At 32.4% G+C, this 25467-nt stretch overlaps 3 protein-coding genes across 3 annotated transcripts; all 3 read right to left on the bottom strand.

The window, feature by feature from the left end:
- Nucleotides 1-2632, bottom strand: LOC131854732 (uncharacterized). The gene is made up of 3 exons (XM_059205874.1): nt 2381-2632; nt 1334-1526; nt 1-296 (listed from the first exon to the last, which is right to left on the bottom strand). Exons 1-3 carry the CDS (start codon nt 2630-2632, stop codon nt 1-3), a joined length of 741 nt encoding a protein of 246 aa, XP_059061857.1.
- Nucleotides 2633-8189: 5557 nt separating this feature from the next.
- LOC131854725 (uncharacterized) lies at nt 8190-11843 on the bottom strand. The gene is made up of 3 exons (XM_059205861.1): nt 11676-11843; nt 10955-11147; nt 8190-8503 (listed from the first exon to the last, which is right to left on the bottom strand). The coding sequence occupies exons 1-3, from the start codon at nt 11841-11843 to the stop codon at nt 8190-8192; spliced, it is 675 nt and encodes a 224-aa protein (XP_059061844.1).
- A 4248-nt stretch (nt 11844-16091) lies between these two features.
- LOC131855637 (uncharacterized) lies at nt 16092-25467 on the bottom strand. The gene is made up of 3 exons (XM_059206935.1): nt 25281-25467; nt 23323-23515; nt 16092-16405 (listed from the first exon to the last, which is right to left on the bottom strand). The coding sequence occupies exons 1-3, from the start codon at nt 25458-25460 to the stop codon at nt 16092-16094; spliced, it is 687 nt and encodes a 228-aa protein (XP_059062918.1). The 5' UTR covers nt 25461-25467.

The following is a 25467-nucleotide window of genomic DNA, read 5'->3' as shown; positions in this document are numbered from 1 at the left end:
TTACCTTCTAACTTTTCTAACAAAAGTAACAAATGGACTCACAATAGCAATTAACGTAAAAATACCCGTAAATGCCATTATGGTGTATGCTAATGGCAAAGTGGCCCAGTTGATAAAGAATTGCTTGTTGAACCCGAAACAAAGGCTGACGCTGGCGGCCACGAAGGCAACGGTTCCGAAGCAAATATGAGTCAATTTCGAGATATTACCAGGTATTAAGTTACGGAGCTCGTAAGCGTAGAGAGATGATAGCCCATTCACTAGAGACACGCATGTGAACACTAAAGCAACGAGACCTGGAAGGAGAAGATTTCAAAATTAACAACTTTTGCAATTAGGTACCTATACTTAATGTTGCAGATTGAGCTGGTATGGGCATGTTATGCGGAGGAACGAGGATCATGTCTTATGGAAAGTTTATATGAATGTGGATGGGGACGCCCTAAGAAAAGATGGATGGATTGTGTGAAAGATGATATGAATAAAAGAAGAGTATGTTCAGATATGACAACCGATAGAGAGCAGTGGAAGAGAATGACATACTGCGCCGACCACAAATAATGGGATAAAGGCAAGGCAATGATGATGACCTAATGTTGCAGAAGAAATTTAATTACTGAATAATAATAATAATTTGCAACAATTCACACAGCGCCATCTAGCAGCAAGCTAAGAATAGGTTGTGTTACGGATGCTAAAAAACTGTTACATTTAAAAGAGCAACACACAAGTTTCTTGCTCGTTCTTCTTGTGATGAGACAGCTTTCCGCTCATTCGGAAAGCTGTCTCATCACAAGAAGAAAAAAAAATGTGATGACTATTCAAAAGTGCTTCAATGTAAGTTTATTTGAATAAATGATTTTCTATTCTATTCTATACTTGCTAGTTCTTCTTGAGAAGCTTTCCAAATGACCGGTAGACGAAAAGGATAACTGTGACTATTCAGATGTGCTTAAATTAAGTTTATTTGAATAAAAGATTTTCTATTTTATTCTATTTTACATTTTTTAATAGTATTGGCGACAAACGAGTTTGCGTCTCACCTGATGATTAACTTTCACCTACATAAATTAAGAGTACCACGGGCATCGTCTTATCATGAGGCGGCCGTAATGCTACTCTTCCATTGCCATTCCTAAAGATTTAGGTGTCATGCCTCTTCTGCAATTTCATTGCTTTCTCTCATGCTTCAATCGCAATATATCTTACAAAGTGAGCAAGGAAGTAATTTCAGTCACCAATGAAATAGGTACTTACGTAACACAACTCATAACTCTGACGACAAAGTCTAGGTTGATAAGGTAACAGATTTGTCTATGATAGTTGTACTAACCAAATTTGCCATGCAAGCTATTCCAATGGGTGGTTTTGTCTGCAAATTTAAGGAAGCTTCCAGTTATAGCAAGGACAGAGCCTACGATTTGCAATATCCAATGCGCGCGTCGCTTGTCTATGACTCGGTAGGATGCTGTCCAGGAGTTATCGGGAGATAAACACAATATTGCTTCCGCCATCAGTAGCTGGTACTGCAATTAACGATAGTTAACAATAAGTTTCAAAATTGTATATTGATACTATTAGTATATGTATGTGTATGTATATAATATAGTAGTGTTGGTAGTATTATAAATGCCAAAGCTTAATCATAATATTTTACATATAACTCTATTATTTGTATAAATTGGACTAATGTAGTCTATATTTTATATATAACTGTGTATTACACATGTTGTATTTGAACCTGAGAAGAACTTTTTGGATAAGTTAATTTTAGTCACATGTTGTGGGCAAAAATTTGTAACAAATAAATTATCTTAGACTATATTATCATACTAGCTCACCCGCGCAACTTTGTCTGCGCCACATTTGCCCGGTTTCTGTAACATTATTCGTTACAGTCCCGCTCCTATTGGTCATAACGTGACATTATATAGCCTATGACACTAACAAATCACGTAGCTTTCTATTGGTCAAGGAATGATCTAAATTGGGTCCGTAGTTCTATAGATGGATAATCTCTGGATCTACTGAACTAAGTTCGTGAAACCTGCCAACCTGTACCTATTTGTTATACTGGTATAGATGACCCCAATCAAACAAAGTAAAATATACCAAATGTATTGAACTTTGGATTTGAGGAAGCTAAAATCCCAGTTACTGATGATCGCAACGACATTGGATGAATCTGTAGTAGTTTTTCCATGAAAGGGTATATAATAACTTTTGTCGTGCGATAACACATTTTCACATTACACACTGTTACGCCATATCGAAACAAAGGAAATAAGAAGGTCGAAAGCCATAAAAATACACAGATAACACTATATAAAGAACTAATATAAATTTAGCATAATAGGGACCACAACCATGAAATACTTACTCCAATAACACACAGAACTATATGAATTGATGTGGAGTCTAAAGGTAGTCCATTTCTAAATCCAAATAATAAACAAATCCCAACTGTAGCTCCAATGAGAATGTGCGCTGTCAAATTTGTTACAGATCTTACAATCTTCAACGTATACCCATCAGGCAGTTCTCCAACTGGACCCACTCCTGGAATAACTGGAACCAACACAGTTGTTGATCTATTCGATCGTACACTTCCATCATCACTATCACTAGACATTTCTAATATTACTAAAGACACTTCCGAGGTACCTACTCGGATTGAACGAATATCTAATAGTGTTAATGAATCAGTTACACCAAATCATATATCAAATGTGAGGTAATTGATAACCATCAAACAGTGCTCGTAATTATTAATGTTATCAATATAGATTCGCTTTTTATATATTACAAAGTATTGTCGTTTAATGAAAGGGAATTGACTCACGTATAAGATAAACGAATTGATAAGAATTTCTTTTTCAGTTACGTAAATCTATTTGGCAGATAAATAGATTTGGTACATGATCGATCAGACTAATATTTGGTCAAGAGCATTTATTTTCTCCATATACACAAATGGTTGAACTCTTTGAAAAGATCCCAGTGGATTTAAGTGCAATAAGCTAAATATTAGTGGATGATTTAAATCAGACACTGTAATACGATATACTTAGAAAGCAAATAATAAGTAATTTAAAAATGTTAGTCTACCTTTTAAATATACTGAAATATAAATATTGGATAATGAAGAAGCAAGCATAAACTATAACGTTGACTCTGAATGTAAACGTAAAGATAAGATAATAGTTGAATTGAGTCAGACTAACAGTCTAACTAGTTCTCTCATGTATAAATTTATATATAATTTAAGAAAATACATAATTGGAAGCTTTTTAAGGGCAGGTTGCATTATTTTCTGTTGGAGCAATCATTTTATTGTGTTGATGAATTTCTTAGCAGCAAAAATTGTATAATTTCAAACACAATTTTAATTTGTTACTGAATAAATAAATAAACTTAAAGATAAGATATTGTAATTTAAATAATGTAAATTAAATATTGTAATGAATTGATTGGTACAGTTTATGTTGTAAATAATATAAATGACTAGTTCTCTCATGTATAAATTTATATATAATTTAAGAAAATGATGGCTGGCTAATTGGAAGCTTTTGTGGAGGTCTGTTCAGGTTGTGATTGTTTTTTTTTGATTTTTTTTATATAGCATATGCTCATTTTAAATTTGTTGATGAATTTAAATATATACAACAAAAAAAAAATTTTATCTCGAATCATTCAAACATAATATAAATTGTTACTGAATAAATAAATATCAAATACCAAAAATTATCAGGACTTCATAAATTGATTAGTGCGATCGGGTAGCTATTCTTGCACTGCTTAGTTATCAAGAAAATTAATTATAATTGAAACTGATTTCATAAGGGAGTAAGTTCTTGATTATTTTAGTATCTGTGCCTGCGGTTTCATCCGCGGGAAATTTATAACCTACATGTTATTCTGAAGTATAAAATACATTGAGTAGTCTTCTCGTGATTTACATATACAAACTTTCGCGTTTATAATATTATTAAGATTATAATATTGTTCAAAATCTACCCTGTACCATCGTAAGCACAGATTATTATATTAGAGTCCGTTAGTTTGTGTTCCCGCGGTTTCCCTTCCCCTCCCTTACCTAGTACTGAACTGACCGTACAGCGGCCTTGACGCGCGCGCGCATTTGTTGTGAATTAAAATAAATTAGAACTGTGTTAAACCTACTGTGAAACTGGAAAGCTAGCGAAGATATCTTCGAGACCCTGAAGCCCAAGAAATCCGCAGAACCATACAGGTACGTGACTGACGCTTCCACCTATTTTTCCCTATATATATACATAGTAAATTCCCTAACATTTTGGTAGCAGAGTAGTTTCCCTAACAAATATATAATATATAATTATAATAATATTAATATAATAATCTCAGGACAATTCACACAGCGCCATCTAGTGGGACTAGATGGCGCTGTGTGAATTGTCCTTGTTAAGCTATCTAAAGCTTGTGTTACGGGTACTAGATTACTGATAAAAGTACATAGATTTATATAGAAAACATACCGATACAAACAATCATACTAATGAATACAAATGTTTGTGCCGTGCGAGGAATCGAACCCGCGACCATCGGACGTAAAGCGGTGTGCCAGACCGCTAGACCACCGAGGTCGTCAAATATCACCAATTTTAATCCCTTTGCTATTGATATTGGTGCTATGTTAACTATGTATAAGATATATATATCATCCATCATACTCGTGAACGGGTGCTGCTTGGACTGGTCTGTTCAGGTTACGAACACTGATTAGACTATTTGCTTTTACAATAGCATATGCTGGTGGTCACTCTATTTACCCAAATTTGAATTTAAAAATGAATCTATATTATTTTAAACAACATTTATTTGAAAAGAATCCGAGCTGAGTTTCTTGTCAGTTCTTCTCATCTCTTATCATTCCGAACTGACGGTAGATTTCACATATCATAAGACTCTGTAACAGACCTACATTAATATTATGAATTTGTTAGTTTTCTTTATTAAATTGATAAAATATATCACTGCACGTACCTTGTTTGATTTCATTTTCCTCATGCGTAAGATCACCTGCAAATACAACATTACTAATCTCCATCTTGGTTCCGAACGGAATAATCATCTGATTACTCCAAGCCATAATTATATAGAAAGGTTTATGATAAGCTATGTTTGTAAACATTACACATATAAATATTAATATTTACCTCGTTCATTAAGTTGATGAGTTCCATTAATCTTTGTTTTTTTTCTTCGCGGATACGGCGTGGGCGCTATCGTATCGTTTTTGTACTGCATGATTACACAAATAGGCTCATCTATTCACTTATTAGTTTGATCTTGTACATAATACACTATATTTCCAACACTGAGTTACATCATAATATTTAACATCATTTTACTAATCTATGCCATGGGTTTTTTTGTTATAAAATCTTACGGAGATATCACTGTATCAGATACAATATGTTATCATTCTTATCTAGACCAATCTTATTGAATTGTCTTATATTCATAGTTATATGAAAGACTAGCTACTCGCCCCGGATTCGCACGGGTGTACATATATACATAAACCTTCCTTGAGAATCACTCTATGTATTAAAGGAACTGCTTCAAAATCCGTTGCGTAGTTTTAAATATTTAATACATAGGGACGGACAGACAGCGATAGCGACTTTGTTTTATACTATGTAATGAAGATAGGATATATATATGTATATGTTAAAATTAAACCACGAATTTCAATTTAAAAATCGTTTATTATGTTTTTTAAACAGTTTATGATTGATTACTTTGTATGATTAGTAAATTTATAAAATCTTAAAGGTCTTAAATAATGTGATTATATGTAATTAATTCTAGTAAACTTAGAAATTTACTTTCCTGTATCTGTAGGGTGTTAAGTAATGTAATAGGTAGTAAATGGTTTATATAGTATTATTATTGATTATTATTGACAGCCTCGGTGGTCTAGTGGTTTAGCACACCGCTTTACTATCCGATGGTCGTGGGTTCGATTCCTCGCACGGTACAAACATTTGTATTCATGAGTATGATTGTTTGTATCGGTCTGGGTTTTTCTATGTATATTATGTATTTATTTACAAAAAAAAAGTATCTATGTATTTATATCAGTTGTCTAGTACCTATAACACAAGCTCTGCTTAGCTTGGGACTAGATGGCGCTGTGTGAATTGTCCTGAAATATTATTATTATATTATTATTATCTAAGGATTATATAAAATTTCATGGCAGTTAAATAGAAAACGCCCCAATCTCTAGTTTATAATAAACGTCTATATATATATAATATATAGATCAGTCTCTTAATTAACATACACTTACACCTCAAAAGCATCAACAGCGCATGCTCACGCAGGCAGCATTACATATAATAATATATTACAATTTATATATTTTAAATTAATTTCTACAAGGTTCTACTGAAAATCAACGTTTGGCCATTACAGCCCAGACACAAGGCTGAGTGGAAACCGATTTGGTTGGAGCTGTATTTTTAAAATTTTATTACAAAAATTATAACAAATTAGTTTTAGTTAATTTTTTTTCATTTCATTATAATTCATTCATTTAAAAGGTGGACTAACATTATTAAATCCATTTTATTTACTTTCTCTATTATACAATGCAAAACAAAACGTGTGTCAACTAAGTATATTGTACAGTAGTACAGTGTCTGATTTAAATCATCCATTAACATTTAGCCTATTGCACTTAAATCCACTGGGATCTTTTCAAAGAGTTCAACCATTTGTGTATATAGAGAAAATAAATGCTCTTGACCAAATATTAGTCTGATCGATCTTATACCAAATCTATTTATCTATTATGTATTTTTAAAATTTTATTAGAAAAATTATAACTAATTAGTTATAATTTTTGTAATATGTAGTATGATTGTTTTATATGCGATAAATAAATATATCTTTCTTACTTTCTTAAACTTAGACTTCTGTTAAATCATATTTAATAAACAAAGCCACTTACTCACTAAAAGATTATACATGCTCATATTTTAATGAGTTATGTATATTACTGTAGAGATATGTAGTCTATTACTCAAAAATAATGTGCTTTTCAAATCGTGGAAAGATTCTCAAACTGGTACAGTCACCGTCCTTTACTTTCCTCTTAATAAAATTTGATATCACCCTATATAATAGGCAGATTACATTTGATACGTAATAATACGGTTCTGTAGCGCATCAGAGATGTTTGCAGCAGCGCGTATAGATGGTTTTGAAGCCATAATGCGTAATAGAACTGCATCACATGTGTAGAATTCGTGGGAGCGCAAACAGCCTCCTAAACATCATATCAAATATATCGGACTGTCCGCTCCAGAGACACTGGACATCGCTGCACTGCTGCGGACCCAGTGCTTCTGCACGTGGATAGACATAAATATATGAATTGAATGAATAAAATTGTAATTCACTAACGTACTTTGTAAGTTGTTTGCTAACATAGTATGAATACATAATAAATAAAAAATAAAATAAATGTCTTTCGCCTTAAATATATTAACTTTATTAAAGTTATTACTATCTAATAAACGATTATCTACGTATGAAATACATTAACATCCAATTATTACAGATTATCTTTTAGATCATATTTCAGTGATCGAAAGACGATAAAAAATTACGATTTCAATCTGACAAGTAAAACAAAGAGTATAAATTACCACTGAATTGTATTTATAGAAATTAAAATATATACAAATAATCTTTCTTCAAATAAACTTAATATAAGCACTATAACACTAGCTTTTGCCCGCGGCTTCGCTCGCGTTAATTTATCCCCTTAGGGGTGGAATTTATCAAAATCCTTTCTTAGGGAATGCCTACGTTATAGTAGCTTTATGCATGCAAAGCCTCAGCCCGATCGGTTTAAAATTGACAAAGTTTCATAAAAACTTTCATCCCCTCAGATATTATCCCCTTGGGTATAGAATTAATCAAAATCCTTTCTTAGCGGATACCTACGTCATAACATCTACCTGCATGCCAAATTTCAGCCCGATCCGTCCAGTGGTTTGGACTGTGCGTTGATAGATCACTATGTCAGTCTTTGAGTTAACCTTTGTGTTATATATATTTAGATAGAGAATGCTATTCTCATTTGTAGATGACGTAATACATGCAGGAATCTAGATTTCGATAACAGAGTATTATTTTTTAAATATATTAATAATTTTATTAATAGCTAAGGTCATAGGATTGATTATAATGATAGAAGTGAACGTAGCAGTGAAGACAATGGATATAGTCCCTAAACGAGGAGTCAACCAGTTTCTGAAGAAGTACATATCGTAGCCGTAGCACAGCGATATAGAGGATGTGACAAATGCAATGACTCCAATCAAAATGTGTGGTACTTTAGATAAATTCGGCGGTATTCTGATATATTTACTCAGCTCGTATGCGTAGAGAGATGTTAGACCGTTTACCAATGAGATTATCGTACAGATCAGTGCTACCAATCCTGAAATAGAAAACAAATGTTTATAATTTAATAATGTCGAAGAAAATACAAAAATCTGTAACATTATTGGAGATTTGTGACGTACAATAACTGTATATATATCACATTATGTTTAAAGTGAAGTTAATAATAAGTTTAATCTTATTTCTAAAGATATAAGAAGAGAAGGTAGTCTATCTTCTCTTCTATATTCCATTTATAATAACATAATTGAATTGTAAGGTGATAACAAAATTATCTGTAAAAGAAAAATGACTGATATTAACAAAGCTAACAGAATTATCGATTTAGATTGTGTTAATTATAATTTAGAAACGCCTGATTGGATTTTATAGCAATAATTAATTTATGCAAAATATATTATGACTATTTTAGATGGTTATAAGGGTAGAGGAAGACCGAAAAAGAGATGGATGGACTGTGTAAAAGATGATATGGTTAGAAAGGGAGTAAATAACGGGATGACTGCGAACAGAGATGAATGAAAGAGAATAACATATTACGCCGACTCCAAATAAATGGGATAAGGAAGAAGCAGATGATGATGATATTATGACTATTTTAATAATAAGGAATAATCATTACTATCATAGCATCTTACTCATTCTTATCTTACGGATCTACGTAAGTGCTTTTTGGACTGCAGCCCAGAGCCCCGAGGATACAAAGGGCCTCAAGTCCCCACTGAAACGATATTTAGAATGTAAAAAATATCTAGAATGGTAAAAAACCTGATAAGGTTGGCAACCCTGAGATCAATCAACCCATGAAAGTGCGCGTCTATGGAAAGGAACGGGGAATTTCTGGTCGCTTGCTTCTGGTCGGTGTATTTTTTTAGTTATATAATTAGGCAGGGCCCTAAGTAGATTTAGTCCAGGGCCCCACAAATTCACGATCCGCCCCTGATCTTATTCTACAATGTTGTCCAGATACTTTAGTGTAGGGTTTTATATTAAGTTGTTCATCTTTTTTATTTGTATTTCAACCTTCTAGTTCGTTCTTATAATAATTTTAAAAAGAAATGGAGAATGATTTTTATTTTTATTTATTTTAAATTTATTTATTCAGATAACAGAGATCCAATTTGTTAGTAACAATTGTACTTAGCCTATGTTAGTATATCTAAAATTACATATTATCATTTAAGGGCCCCCGTAACAATTTGGGTCCAAAAACAAAGTATTGGGCTGTTAAATTTATTAGCATAGATTAGCAATAGATTAAATGAGAAAATATCAAAATATTTTGTATGTCAATCAAGTTATTCATATTAGAATTAATGTGAAAGAATGTATATATTTTAAAGAATTAAGTGTTATTTTGCGGAAGTCTATTTCTCTTTTTTCGGACTACTCTAACGCTCTTGACCGCAGACCTTTACAACTTCACTGGACGATACGGGGCGAGTGCAGATGGCACTCCAAACCCGCGGAAGGACTTATGGAGCGGCTGAAGGCTAACTTCCGCCTGGAAGATACGACTTTAGTAGAGCACCCCTAGGGGTTCGAACCTCGATTTAAGTCGTCGTAAATCTATTTAAGTACTTAATGGATTTTTTCCGCTACCATTATCATGTGTGAGACCACAAATATTCAGTGTGGAAACTACCACCGCTACCGGAAGCGTTATAACCTTCCCCAGTAGTGATCAAACTCCGACCCTTATCTGATCTACAACCATATTGCGACACAATAATATAAATTTATTAAGTAATGAAAATATGTCTCTCTGTCTGTCTGTCTGTTAGCTTTACACTAAGGTTGAATGGATCTTAAAGTTTTATGTGATTGAATTAATTACAAAAAGGGGTATAGACTATCTTTAATCCTAAAAAAAATGGTATGAAATTAATAATGAAAGTTTGTATGAGAGAATAAAACATTACTCAAGGTTAAAAACCTCATAGTTAATAATAATAACTATAGACAATTCACACCATATAGTCCCAAGCTAAGCAGAGCTTGTTTTATGGATACTAGACAACTGATATAAATACTTACATACTTTTTATTGTAAATATTAATGACCTCAGTGGTCTAGCGGTTTAGCACAGCCTTAGTTCTAACGTCGTAGGAACGTCGCGGGTTCGATCCTCGCACGGCACAAACATTTGTATTCATGAGTATGATTGTTTGTATCGGTCTAAATGTTTTCTATGTATAATATGCATGTATTTACGAAAAAAATATATCTATGTGTTTGTATCAGTTGTCTAGTACCCGTAACACAAGCTTTAGCTAGCTTAGCTTGGTCTAGATGGCGCTGTGTGAATTGTCCTGAGATTATATTATTATTAATATAAAAATAAATAACAATTAGACTAATAATTACAAATGCTTGTAGCATGCGAGGAATCGAACCCAGGACATCCAAAACTTATAACAGAAACTAGACTACTTAACGCATTAATACATTAAGTTACGGTAAACAGTTTGCTATTAAAAAACCAACCATAACTTCCATGTAAAGTCTCCCAATGAGCTTCTTTAAGCTCCATAATTATATAACTGCCTGCTATCGCCAGACTCGAACCCATAACCTGTAGGATCCAATGTATGCGCCTTTTGTTCACCAGACTGATTGTCAGGGTCCAAGAGTTCTCTGGAACTAGACAGAGGAAACCTTCGGCCATCAGAAGTTGATACTGAAAGGAAAGATAAGTTATATTTTTAAATTTATTGTGTGTTTCGCGTTTTTTGAAAGTTTATTGTTATTTTTTTTGTACGTTTTTATTTGAATTTCGATCGAAAACATTAACTGAACTAGTGATCGAAATTCGACCATAATTTATTATTATTAAGGTTCTATTATCAAAGGGTATAAATAAAATAATAATTTGTGGGGCCCTGGGTTAAATCTACTTAGGGGTAGGCCTAATTATATAACTCAACTAAAAAAATACACCGACCAAAACCAAGCGACCAGAAATTCCCCGATCCTTTCGATAGACGTGCACTTGCATGGGTTGGTTGACCTCAGGGTTGCCAACCGTATTTAGTTTTTTAACATTCTAGAATTTTTTTTTATATTCGACATATCGTTACAGTAAGGACTGGGGGCCTTTATATCCTCGGAGCCCTGGGCTGCAGCCCCAAAAATCTTTGGGTGCATCCGTCCCAGATGCAGTATTGATAATATATTAAAAAAGTATTACAAGATAAAAAATACTTGCCCCAACAGTGCAAAGTAGAATGTGCAGATTCATCCCCTGTAGTGGAATCCCATTAGTGAACACAAACAGTGATGTAATGGTGATGATGATACCAATTAAGACATGAGTGATAAGGTTATACGATAGCTTGAATATTCTCAATTTGTTGTCATCAACAGAAACAGCCATTTTATTGTTAAAAGTCATTATTGTTAATAAAATTAGTGCTAATTGGTAATTTGTATCACACACTTCAACTTAAAAATGTAAAGTAACAATAAAATTATTTAAACGTGCAACACACAAGTGCCTTTCTCGTTCTTTTTGTGATGAGATAAATTTCCGAATGAGTGGTAGATTAAAAAATGTGATGTCTATTCAAAAGTGTTTCATTGTAAGTTTATTTGAATAAATGAATTTCTATTTCTATTCTATTCTATTCAATATTTTACGTGCCTTTTTCTACAACGATTATCTAATGTACGACCGGTTGATACGTAGGCGTCTACACTACTGATTCTGTTTCATCTGAAATCTAAGATTATAGATATGAAATAAGATTTGCGTCGTCGAATATTGATTGGGGTGAATTAATATACATTATGTATTTTTTTTTATATAAAATTAATATATGACGGCCTCTGTGGCAGGGGCGGTCGTGAATTTGTGGGGCCCTGGGCTAAATCTACTTATGGGCCTCTAGTCCCACTGAAATGATATCTAGAATATAAAAAGCTATTATAAATACAATTCTGCGATCACCAACAAGACGCCTCTATTGAAAGGAACGAATTTCAGGTCGCTTGAAATTCCCCGATTTAGGTAAATTATATCTCAACTTCAAAATAGACATAGACGCACTTGTTGGTTGATCGCAGAATTGCTAACCTTATAATAGCTTTTTATATTCTAGATATCATTTCAGTGGGACTAGAGGCCCATAGGTAGATCTGCCCCTGCTCTGTGGTCTAGCGGTATAGCACAGCGTTACTTCAGATGGTCGCGGGTTCGATTCGCACGGTGCAAACATTTGTATTCATATGATTTTTCGTATCGGTCTGGGTGTTTTCTACATATATTATTTATGTATTTATAATACCAAAGTATCTAAGTATTTATATCAGTTATCTAGTACCCATAATACAAACTCAGCTTATCGTGGGACTGTGTTAATTGTTGTATAAATTAATTATTATATATGCATTTGCACAAACAGATAGTAAGTCGATATTCATCTATTTATTGAAATACTAGTACGGATGTCAATAAATAAATTGGTTTTTTTTTTCTCAATCATTCCCTCACTGCTGAGGAGCGTGACTCTACTATCTTGTATGTTGTTGTAACATATATATATATACATATATGTTTTTTGAGGATTGAAGAACATTATTTTTTGAGGATGTAATCACTCTGCAGGAATATGGGCAGATGGGTATAGGCAGATGCCTTACCAAATGAACTTTAGTATTAACAACAAGTTTTAAATTTTAAAATTGTTTTATTTCCTTACAATAAATAAATACTATATACATAATTAACTTGAACTAAACAGCAACTACAAAAGTTAACAATTGAATTAAACTGCTGGTAACTACATATAGTTTACATTAAACACAACACTTGCCAGTCTACTCTGGAAACAAATTCCGATCGATCGATATTTATATAGATACTTTATTGGAGTGAAGATACACTCTCACATTAGCTTTTTTAATTTTGATACGTTAATTATTTAGACGTAAAATTAAGAAAATCAAGGACTATACCATGTTTTATTTGTCACTATGATTTCCAATATTTTGGCAGTGTTTCAACTGCCATGATAATGATGTAAATTGAAAAGCAGCTTGTAGATTTTTTTTTTATACCACTTAGGTGGTCAACTACCATACGGTCCATCTGATGGTAGATGGTAAATAAATAAAATTATGGGCAGACATATCCGTCGTCTGATTTTTTTAATTCTATATATTACATTTTTTTAAATATTCTACTATCAACATAATAGGTATATGGATCATATACTTTATATTTCGTCTCAAAATAAAGGTAAGTTTTATTTTAAATAGATATCGTCGATTAAATAGAAAAAAAAACAAAATTAGAAGCTAGAATTGCCTCTTTTATATGAGTCAATGAAATTAACCGCGCCGTCTTAATCATTATCTAAATACTTTTAAAATGACATAACATGTCATGAGCCTTATTTCTCATATAAAAGAACTGCCATGTGCTTATGACCAGTAGTTGTGGAACTATGACCTCAGAATAAAATGTGCTATATAATATAGTGATCTATAAGCTGTGGTCAAAATCTTGAATGTCAATCAAAATCTGTGGTCAAATAAATATAAAACGTGGTAAGATCCCGTGATTTTGACTAATTATACGTATAAATAATGACCACGTCAAATTTGAAACAGTGTATAAAATCTTGAAATCTCAACAAACAGCAGATACCAGATTTGATTTATCAACGATAATATAATACTTCTGTGTAATTTTAAAAGTTTAAAGGGAGAAATAATTTAAATGAATTTAAAAACTTTAAATGCTTCTCTACAGGACAAGACAAACATGTACATTTTGAATACTGCCCTTTTTCTATTTAACCGACGATATTATGATTATGTTTCCAATAGTTCTGGTGTTGTGAAAATTTGATAAAGAAACAATAATTGTTAATTTGTTATTTCATAAAAAAGAGTGTTTTAAAATGAAACTTATGATCACTTCTCATGAAGCATTTATTGCAACAACTTTAGATTTTAAAATTACATAGGGGTGGAGAATCCACCGTTTTTATTGGTGCTCATATGTGTCGCGTGATGAGCGGTGCGTCTCACTGGTCGATTGACTGATGCCGTCATCGACGCTAGGTTTGACGTCGACCAGTGTTGGTTGATGATCACAGTAGATTTGCTACTACTGTTTGAACAATAATTATATAATCTACATGAGTATTTAACTGTATTTTAAGTATAGATTCCAAACGTTTAGAAGAAATGCAAAAATAACATTATTTTTTTAATTTCACGCTATCTTTATTAAAAATATAACTTAACGTGTTCAGGATTGTTATAGTTTGATGAAATGCTTTTGTCATCATTACATAGTATAAAACAAAATCGCTGTCGCTGTCTGTCTGTCCCTATGTAAGCTCTTTTAAATCTTTGAAACTACGCAACGGATTTTGAAGCGGTTTTTTTAATAGATAAAAGAAGGTTTATATGTATGATATATGAAGCCCGGGCGAAGCCGGGGCAAGTAACTAGTTTATAACATAAATATTTATACATTATTTTAAGAGATACAAGTTAAAATTCTTGTATTCATCCCGTAATTGATTAAATTTGAAGTAATTTTAGTGGATGCAATTGTGAAATTATTCTTAACTTATAAAATACAATATTATAGACTGCCTAATATTGGTAAAATGAAACGTACTATCACGCTGTCCCTTTCCCCAATGCTGGCGGTAGAGATTTTGATTTCTATATCTACTACTATACTACAATTTACATTTACACTACAATTTACAAATATACAACTTTTTTTCCTATATATTTGGAATGGCAACTCTATAAGCGATATATAGCGATATAGTATCGGTTCGGAAATACTATTGCTGGAAGGTGATTCCACAATGTGGTTGCACAGCAAAAAGTTTCTAGAAAACCACACTGTGGAGGACCGCCATACATCCAGATGATCAGGATGGTATTTTAGTTTCTGGGTGATACGTTGGTGAAACTTAACAATTTGTCAGAACACTCCCCGTGATATATGAAAATGCACAGAGATGCAATATCTCGCCGCAGAGCCAATGGGTCGAGTCTGTCACATAGACGTTGATTACCAATGTTTCTGGCTGCTCGGTTCTGAATGCGGTCAAATGGAAGTAACTGGTATTGTGGTGCTTCCGCCCAGAGATGAGAACAGTATTCCATATGCATATATATATACAAATAGAATCGTGATCGTCACAAAATACATTATAACTCCTCTATTCGTTGCCATTCCAGGACTAAGATATCACGTGTCCTGTAAATTTACTGTCATAACCTGTCAAGCTGGAAGCAAGCTATAGCCATTTTTTTTATTCGCTAAAACTAACTGATTTAACAATGGTCAATTTTTGTGACATGTCTTTGACGACCTCGGTGGTTTAGCGGTTTAGCACACCGCTTTACGTCCGAAGGTCGCGGGTTCGATTCTCGACGGTACAGACATTTGTATTCGAACAATAAAATGTGTATGATTGTTTGTATCGCTCTGGATGTTTTTTTAACATATATTTACAAAAAGAAATGTATGTATATATTTATATCAGTTGTCTAGTACCCATAAAACAAGCTCTACTTTTCTTTGGACTAGATGGCGCTGTGTGAATAGTCCTCAGATATTATTATTATTTACCTATAACTAACTATATTACTTAGAAAACGAATCTTTGAGCTTTCTGAAGAACACTATCATTGGATTGATTATAGTGAGGAACGTGAAAATGGAAGTGAAAACGATCGCTGTAACCGCCAGTTTTGGTGTGAACCAATTTCTAAATGATCCCTTATCGTATCCATAGCAGAGAGAGATGGCGGATGCGACGAAGGCAATCACCCCGAACAGGATATGGGGGACCTTGGAGACGTTGGGCGGTAAACGGATGTATTTGCTCAACTCGTAAGCGTAGAGAGACGACAGGCCGTTCACCAGTGAGACTGCTGTGAAGACCATTGCCACAAGTGCTGGAATAGAAAACGACATATAAATACATAACATTCTAATGACCGAGAAATTACGATGGGCTGAAACGAGGTTCGAGGTAAGGTGACAATTAAAGTCGTATCCGTCAGGTGGGGGCGACCTTCAACCGGTCCATAAGTGTGCGGGTTAGCAGTGTCATCTGCACTCGCCTCCTATCGTATGATGAAGCTATAAGGCCAGCTGTAGCCAACAGCATTGGAGTAGTCAGAATTTTTTTTTTATGTATTTATTTTATTCGTGGGTTAGCGGTTTTATGGGTCGTAGGTTCAAATCTAGCCGTCAAAACAAAAAATCTTTGATTGTTTATCCGGAGTATGATACACCCATAACAAAACAAAAAAAAATATCCGAAAGATGCCGGTAGGTCTGCCATTTTGGATTCAAATATTCCTAGCGAAATGTGGGCACTTCAAGGCCCGGAACCGGAACCCAACGTGGCAACGAAGTTACCGGATTAATTTGGTTTGTAATTGGTGTTTTCATCATTGGAGAGTTAATCTGAAATTGCAATTGATTTTCAACAAAAAGCTATTAGGTATGTAAATATTTATATTTGTAGACATATATATGGGTCTGTTATAAAAAAAAATAAACGCCTGTTTACTGCCACAAGGTGTTAAGTCAGCCATATATAATTTAATCTCTATATTATCTTCATTAAAGTTCATTTTTGTTCATTAAATGAAATGGTTACAAGCTATTGTTATTTCAAATACTAGGTATATATGTATGTTTTACAATAAAAATTAAACGCCAACAACTTTACTCTGCACCACTTATGGTTGCCTGGCAGAAAATGCCACAAGGTGTTAAGTCAGCCATATATAATTTAATCTCTATATTATCTTTATTAAAGTTCATTTTTCTTCATTAAATACAAAAATTGGAACCTATTGTTATTTCAAATACTAGGTATATATGTATCTATGTTTTATAAAAAAATTAAACGCCAACAACTTTACTCTGCACCACTCATGGTTATCTGGTAGAAAATGCCACAAGGTGTTAAGTCAGCCATATATAATTTAACCTCTATAATATCTTTATTAAAGTTCATTTTTCTTCATTAAATACAAAAATTAGAACCTATTGTTATTTCAAATACTAGGTATATATGTACAAGTGTTTTATAAAAAAATTAAACGCCAACAACTTTACTCTGCACCACTCATGGTTGCCTGGTAGAAAATGCTACACAGTGTTAAGTCAGCCATATATTATTTAACCTCTATAATATAGAAAATATAATGAACTATAATATAAAATAAAATGAACAAAAATGAACTTTAATGAAGATAATATTATTATCTTCATTAAAGTTCATTTTTGTTCATTAAATAAAATAGTTACAAGCTATTGTTATTTCAAATACTATAGAACGAGGTCGCAGGTTCAGTTTCTAATTTTATTTATAAATGTTTATACATTGTATGACTCAAATCCATACAAAGACCATACAATGTGACACGCGTTTATAATTACTTTAATACGCTTTAGATAAAAATCGGATGTTAGTAAAGATAAAGAAATTAGGATTCCGTGAGAAGTTACTTAAGAAATTTTATTGGGAAAGAACCCTTACAAAAATCGTGTATTTTTTAATAACATATCAGGCTGCTAATATTCTAGCGCCACTTGGTGGAACAATATTAAAAAGTAGATGGACCAGGACAACCTTACTATACCCCAAACAGAGTTCTCTAGCGCATGTACAGGCAGACCCGACCCCAGATAAACTGGGAGCATGAGTTGGACAAAGAAAGATCAGTCTATTAATATTCTAATATTATAAATACGAAATTGTAGATATAGTTACGGGTAAGAACTAGTATTATCACTGCCTTGCCTTTATTCCACTATTTGTGGTCGGCGCAGTAAATAATCTATACATATAAATAAAATTGGAGTGTATATGAATATAAATACGGTACAAACACCAAAATAACATTTTTTACAATTTTTCTCTGTCTTGTTCCGGCTAATGTCTGAAATGGCTGGACCTATTTTGACGGGACATTTTTTGGCAGGTAGCTGATGTAATAAGGATTAACTTAGGCTACTTTTATTATACAAAATAAAGTTAAATTCCTTGCGGACGAAGTCGTGGGAACAGCTAGTGAATAAATGAATTCGATATAAAAAAATATGACATACAAAAAGGTGTTGTAAAATTACAATTTTAAAATAAAAAGAATGTAAATAGAGTTGTATGGGTCGTCGCTGAAATCTTATACTATTAATATAATAAACGTGAAAGTTTGTAAGTATGGCTGGATAGTTGGATGGATGGATATTTGTAGCTCTTTCACATAAAAACTACTGAACGGATTTTGATAGTACTTTACAGTCATATAGTTTATATATCAGAATAACATATAGGCTATAAATTTAATTTATTGAATTAGTGCTAGTCGGTAATTTGTATTCACACACTTCAACTTAAAAATGTAAAGTAACAATAAAATTATTTAAAAGAGCTACACGCAAGTTTCTTGCTCGTTCTTCTTGTGATGAGACAGAAAGAGCGGTAGATTGAAAAAAAATGTGATGACTATTCAAAAGTGCTTCAATGTAAGTTAATTTGAACAAATGATTTTCTATTCTATTCTATTTTATTCATCCGGGTAAAACTGCGGTCACGACTAGTTTATATTAGTTTACTAGCTACTCGCCCCGGCTTCGCCCGAGCTTCATGTATTATACATATAAACCTTCCTCTTGAATCACTCTATCTATTAAAAAACCGCTTCAAAATCCGTTGCGTAGTTTTAAAGATTGAAGCAGAGAAGGACAGACAGCGACCGCGACTTTGTTTTTTTATACTATGTATTGATTATTACGGAACCCTCGAAATTAATTGCAGTATACGTTTATCGCTTAATTACAGCAATATCTGATCTGTTCTAATTATATAGATTACTATTAATAATCACATTATAAATTACTGTCTACGTATCCATTGCTTTGTAGCTTGTCAGATATACATTATGAATGATTGTTTTACGTTTGTTATGACTTGCAATACACAGACACAAAGGGTACTAATATGTATTAAAATCAAAATCATTCAATTAAGAAGAACTTATAAGAAACTCAACTGACTACATATGTACATATAAACAAAAAGTATTGTGAGAGTTTCTGTTTTTTTAAAATCCAGTTTGTTTACATATATAGGTACATATATTTGAAAATCCCGTGTATGAACAACTATTGTCAGGTACATTATTCACTATTCACAATATTACGCTCGGCAAAATTATCCCGGTATCCAATGCCGTAGAAAATATTTTAAAAAAAAAGGTTACAAGGGTGGGAGTTTTTTCGAAAAAGTGTTCTGATTATCGTTGTCGTAATTGTTGATATTTTATACAAATTTGTTTAGTAAAGTCGTGAATATTATTAGTTTATTTACGAAACAATAAAGGAACGTAAGAGTTGATACTCGAGAACACCTATTGTCGGTTTTGGTGGTAAACAGGTAATCTGTTTAAAAGGTAAGTTCGGACAAGTTTTGGGGAGCCTTGCTGAAACCGAACTGGCAATCCTCGCAGTACAAGGTGAGTGCTTTACAAATTATCAATCTCTGGTTCAATTCCTACTGTCGTAAAACACAGCCCACTTAAGACAGTTCCATTGAAAATTAAATGTCAGTTGTTTCATAATATTTTTTTTATTGAAATAACCGTTCCTATCCGTTCGGTAGATAAAAAAAAATTGTTATGACTATTCAAAAGTGTTTAAATTAAGTTTATTTGAATAAATGATTTTCTATTCTATTGTAGTTGCCTAGTAAATAAAAAGAAAAACCAAAACTTGTTTTTTTACAGTTTAAACTAAACAGCGCTGCGAGTTGCTCAACAAGCTTAATAAGCTGGTTGAGCAACTCACAGCGCTTAAGCTTATTGAGCAACTCACAGCGTTGTGAGCGCTGCTGTTTTTAATTTATCTCCATCGGATATATACGGGATTGTGTTTGGGTATTATTATTCAGAGTTCTATTCTAAAAAAAACTAGTTAAATTTATCGATTTGGGATTATAATTGTTATCCGTAGATAGGTTATCGTGAACGTAGCGCGAGGCGTGCAGATGAGAGAGTGATAAGCTGTGGAATTGCTTTATCTGTGTACATGTGAAGTGTCATTATTACCATCATTTTCATTGATAACGATTAACAAGTGATTTATGAAAAGTATGAAAATTTATTGCGGATCGAACCCGCGACCTTCGGAAAGTGACGCGAGCAACGGCGATAACTAAATATCAACATGTAGTGCCAACTTACATAAAACTAACTTTTATGTTTGACGACCTCGGTGGTCTAGCGGTCTAGCACACCGCTTTACGACCGATGGTCGCGGGTTCGATTCCTCGCACGGCACTAACATTTGTATTCATGAGTATGATTGTTTGTATTGGTGTGGGTGTTTTCTATGTATAATATGTATGTATTTGTATCAGTTGTCTAGTATCCATAACACAAGCTTTAGCTAACTTAACTTGGGTCTAGATAGCGCTGTGTGAATTGTCCTGAGATTATTATTATTACGTAATTTCCATACAAATATTTAATAATTATTGTATGTATTAATTACATATCTACATATAATGAATATTTTTTTTATTTTGTCATAGTACCAATGTACAAAATTGTATTATTTATTAGTTTTATGTACGTTTTTTATAAAAATACTGGAAGTAATTAGAAAGATGCCGCTAAATAGGCTTAAATAATATCTTAGTGATATTACATATATATTACTGCTTCAGGTTTTAAAAGAAGTGTCTAAATACTGTAATACTGTAAATAAATATATATTATCATCTGCTTCTACCTTATCACATTTACTTGTGGTCGTCGTAATATGTTTTTCGCTTCCATTCATCCCTGTTCGCAGTCATCTCGTTATTTACTTCCTTTCTTACCATATCATCTTTCACACAGTCCATCCATCTCTTTTTCGGCCTTCCTCTGCCCTTATAACCATCCACATTAATATGTAACATATGTCTTAAAATATATATAATATGTAAAAATTCTTTATTGTATAATTAAGATATGTATATATATCATATTTATTTTATGTTAAACATAGACACATTATGTATAAAAATTATATTTATAAAAAAATATAATGTATAAATCATATTTAAAACTCCCTGTTTCTGCGATTTTGTATCAAAGTTTTTTTATATAACAATAAATTATAAACTTTTATTTTTGCGTCATTCAGCTACTGTTATAGAAATGGAAATAGAAATAGAAATAATCTTTATTAAAATAAACTCATTACAAGCACTTTTGAATAGTCATATTTTGATTCTACCACTCATTCAGAATGCAGATTCATCACAAGAAGAATGAGCAAGAAACTTGTGTGTTGCTCTTTTTAATAGATGTTTTTTTTAATTATAAGTTTTAATAATTACTATTTTCAAAGACCAATACTTCTATGTGTGTGTGTGTTAAATACATAATGGTATGTGTGATATTTTTTATCAATCTAAATATATATAACTCAAAGATGACTGACATAGTGATCTATCAACGCACAGCCCAAACCACTGGACGGATCGGGCTGATATTTGGCATGCAAGTAGATGTTATGACGTAGGCATCCGCTAAGAAAGGATTTTGATTAATTCTACCCCCAAGAGGACAAAATAGGGGATGAAAGTTTGTTTGAAACTTTGTCAATTTTAAACCGATCGGGCTGAGACTTTGCATGCATAAAGCTAATATGACGTAGGCATCTCTTAAGAAAGTATTTTGATAAATTCCATCACTAAGGGGATAAAATAGGGGATGAAAGTTTCTATAAATCTTAGATTTTCATTGATTGAACTGAAATTAAAGTTTGGAGCTACTATGATGAAGACGTTCGCTTAAATAGGATTTTGATAAATTCAACCCCCATGGGGATAAAATAAGGGATGATGCAGGATGTAAATGTATTAGTTTGAACCTATCAGTACCTAATGGAACGAATAAATTAAGACGAACAAAATAATTTTTAGTTCTTTAGGCTACTTTTATTTTAGAAAAATAAATTCAAATTCCACGCGGACGTAGTCGCGGGAACAGCTAGTTCAATATATTTTTATGCATAATTTTAAAACTATAATTACGTACAAGCAAGAAGACTAAACTTGTTTGGTGTTCCATGGAGAAGAACAGAGCTGGCCAAACAGGCTCCTATTTCTCTGGCATTGAGTCTACTCAATGGTGTAGTTAGTCGCTTTCCAGATCTAGACATATTTACTTGTAATTTGCTGGAGTTTTGTAGGATAGCAGTAGATTATTTAGGTAGTATGTTACATTAAGATTAGGTATTATTATTCTTTTGTTTCCTTTTGTAATTAGTGTGTGTGTATTAGTAATTAGTGTTTATAATTGTTTGTATTTGTATACAATCTTCCTAAGTGAGTATATTGGGAAACTGTAAAGCTCACTAAGTGTGACGTAAATAAATAAATAAAACAAATATCATACTCCTTTTATATCTTACTATATTATTATAGTGTATATTACATCATAATGTTATAAACGTGAAAATTGGTGAGTATGGATAGATCGATTTGTGTTAGATAATATTTCACGAAAAAACTAATAACCGGATTTTGATGAGACTTTACAGTAATATAGCTTATAAATCAGACTAACACATAGTCTATAATTAAAAAAAAAACATGTAATTTTGGAGGAATATAATGATAATTGTATGTATATATATGTATAGTAAGTAGCATAAAGGCGATACTTGTCCGTGCACGCAAATTTCATAAAAAGGGGTACAAAGTTTTTGCTTCACGCATTAATATAACGATTATATTTAAGAAAATAAAGAAATTATGATTTTAATTTTAATTCTTAACTATTCCGAAGACAATACTCACCATATTGACCATGTTCTGTATTCCAATGTACAGTTTTGGTTTGAATGGCGATGATGCTGCCAGCAATGGCCAGCCCAGAACCCATGAGCTGCATGACCCAGTGTGCTCGCCTTCTATCTACCAGTCGCAGAGTGGAGGACCAAGAGTTCTCAGGTACCAGGGCCAGGAAGCCTTGGGCCATCAGCAATTGATACTGAAAGTTCACATTTATAAGTTATAAACAAACAAATTTTAATTTTATTTTATACTAGCCGTTTCCGCGACTTCGCCCGCGTGGAATTTAACTTTATTTTTCTAAAATAAAAGTAGCCTAAGTTACTCCTTATTACATCGGCTACCTGCCGAAAAAAGTCCCGTCAAAATCGATCCACCCATTTCAGAGATTAGCCGGAACAAACAGACCGACAGACAGACAGACAAAAATTATAAAAAATGTTATTTTGGTATATGTACCGTATATATATTCATTTGCACGTAGTAAAAAACGGTTATTGCAATATTACAAACAGACACTCCAATTTTATTTATATGTATAGATGAGTGGTAGAATAAAAAAATGTGACTATTAAAAAGTGCTTATATTAGGTTTATTTGAATAAAGATTATTTCTATTTTTAATACAAAGAAGTAAGTCGTTTTATATGGGATAAACACCATCTTTCTATACTCCCTAATTAGAATTTAAAAATTATTCTTTATTGTTGGAAAAAAATAATAGTTGAGTTACTTGTCAGTTCTTCTCATATCGAAATCATTCCGAACTGACGGTAGATTTGACATATCATAAGAGTCTGTAATAGACCTATATGAATAAAGATATTTTGTTTTACAAAAATTTTGTTGTACAAAAAGTTCTGAGGTGACATATAAAAAAAAATATGACTAAACTACTATATATTTAATTAAATAATGCTGACTCTGAACTCTGAGCTCTGGGGGTTGATGGTAGAAGGGTGAAAAATTTGGGTTCTATGTATTTTTAATGTTGAATTATAAAAAAATAAAATAAATGAGTGTATCCAAAAAAAAAATATCGGTTTGGATCACCTTTATCACTTAGGGACGTGAAAACGTGGTCTATATCCTATTTTCGATTCAGGAGTTTCGGAGAAGTTTTGTTACAAACACTGTGACACGAGAGTCAAAAGGCAAAGTTCAAAATCAAACATTAAATATCAAACTACAACTAACTGAACAAAAATACAACTTATTTAATATACTTTAACGTGGCAAAACAATTATGAACTTTGTCTTTTAAAAAAGAATCATCAATTTAAATTTTGAATTGTAGAATACTAATACGAACAAAAATAAAATATTTACTTATATTATAAATGAGAAAGTTTGTGAATATAGATGGATGTTTGTTACTCTTTCACGCAAAAACTACTAAACGGATTTTGATGAAACTTTACAATAACATAGCTTATACACCAGAATAACATATAGGCTATAATTTAAAGAGATACTATGTAAATTGGGAGATTTACATAGTAGATTTGAATTCCCGCGGATTAGTTAATAATATTGAAGTTGCCATCGATTTATACATTGGAGATAGCTATATTCGTTCGTAAGAATTTATCATATTTTAATTTTAAAAGTAATAAAAGACAAAAAAAAATCTTTCACTCGCAAAACTCAAAATAGAAATGTTTAGGGCAGGTACCTACTACCGATCCACCCCAATTTATAATAAAATCTCGGAAAACATGAAAGAAGAAAATAATTTATTTAAAAATACGCTCAAATATTTATTGACTGCAAAGGCTATATTATATTATATATATATATATATAAAAGAATTTTTGGCAGAGGTACTGTAGGAGCTATGCAGACTTGGATTTCGTCCTAACAAACTGTCAGACTAAAATATGGAAAGAGTCATCTATGAAATTGCTAAACTAAGTCTATATGTTATTAATTCATTATATAATAAACAAATAATAAATACTCACCCCAAGAACGCATAGTACGATGTGTAGATTTATTTGATTTAACGGCAATCCATTTCTAAATGCAAATAAAAGGCTCACTCCAACCGTTGCACCGATGAGTGTGTGAGTTACAAGGTTACCAGTGAGATTAAAAATTTTCAACTTGTAACTTCCACTCGATTCTTGAGTCCCGACAGTCATTTTGGAT

The sequence above is a fragment of the Achroia grisella genome, unplaced genomic scaffold, assembly GCF_030625045.1.
Source record: "Achroia grisella isolate CSIRO2021 unplaced genomic scaffold, CSIRO_AGI_Agris_v1 utg1062, whole genome shotgun sequence".
NCBI lineage: Eukaryota > Metazoa > Arthropoda > Insecta > Lepidoptera > Pyralidae > Achroia > Achroia grisella.
Note: the sequence above shows the minus strand (reverse complement) of the source record. Positions and strands in the feature narration are given on the sequence as shown.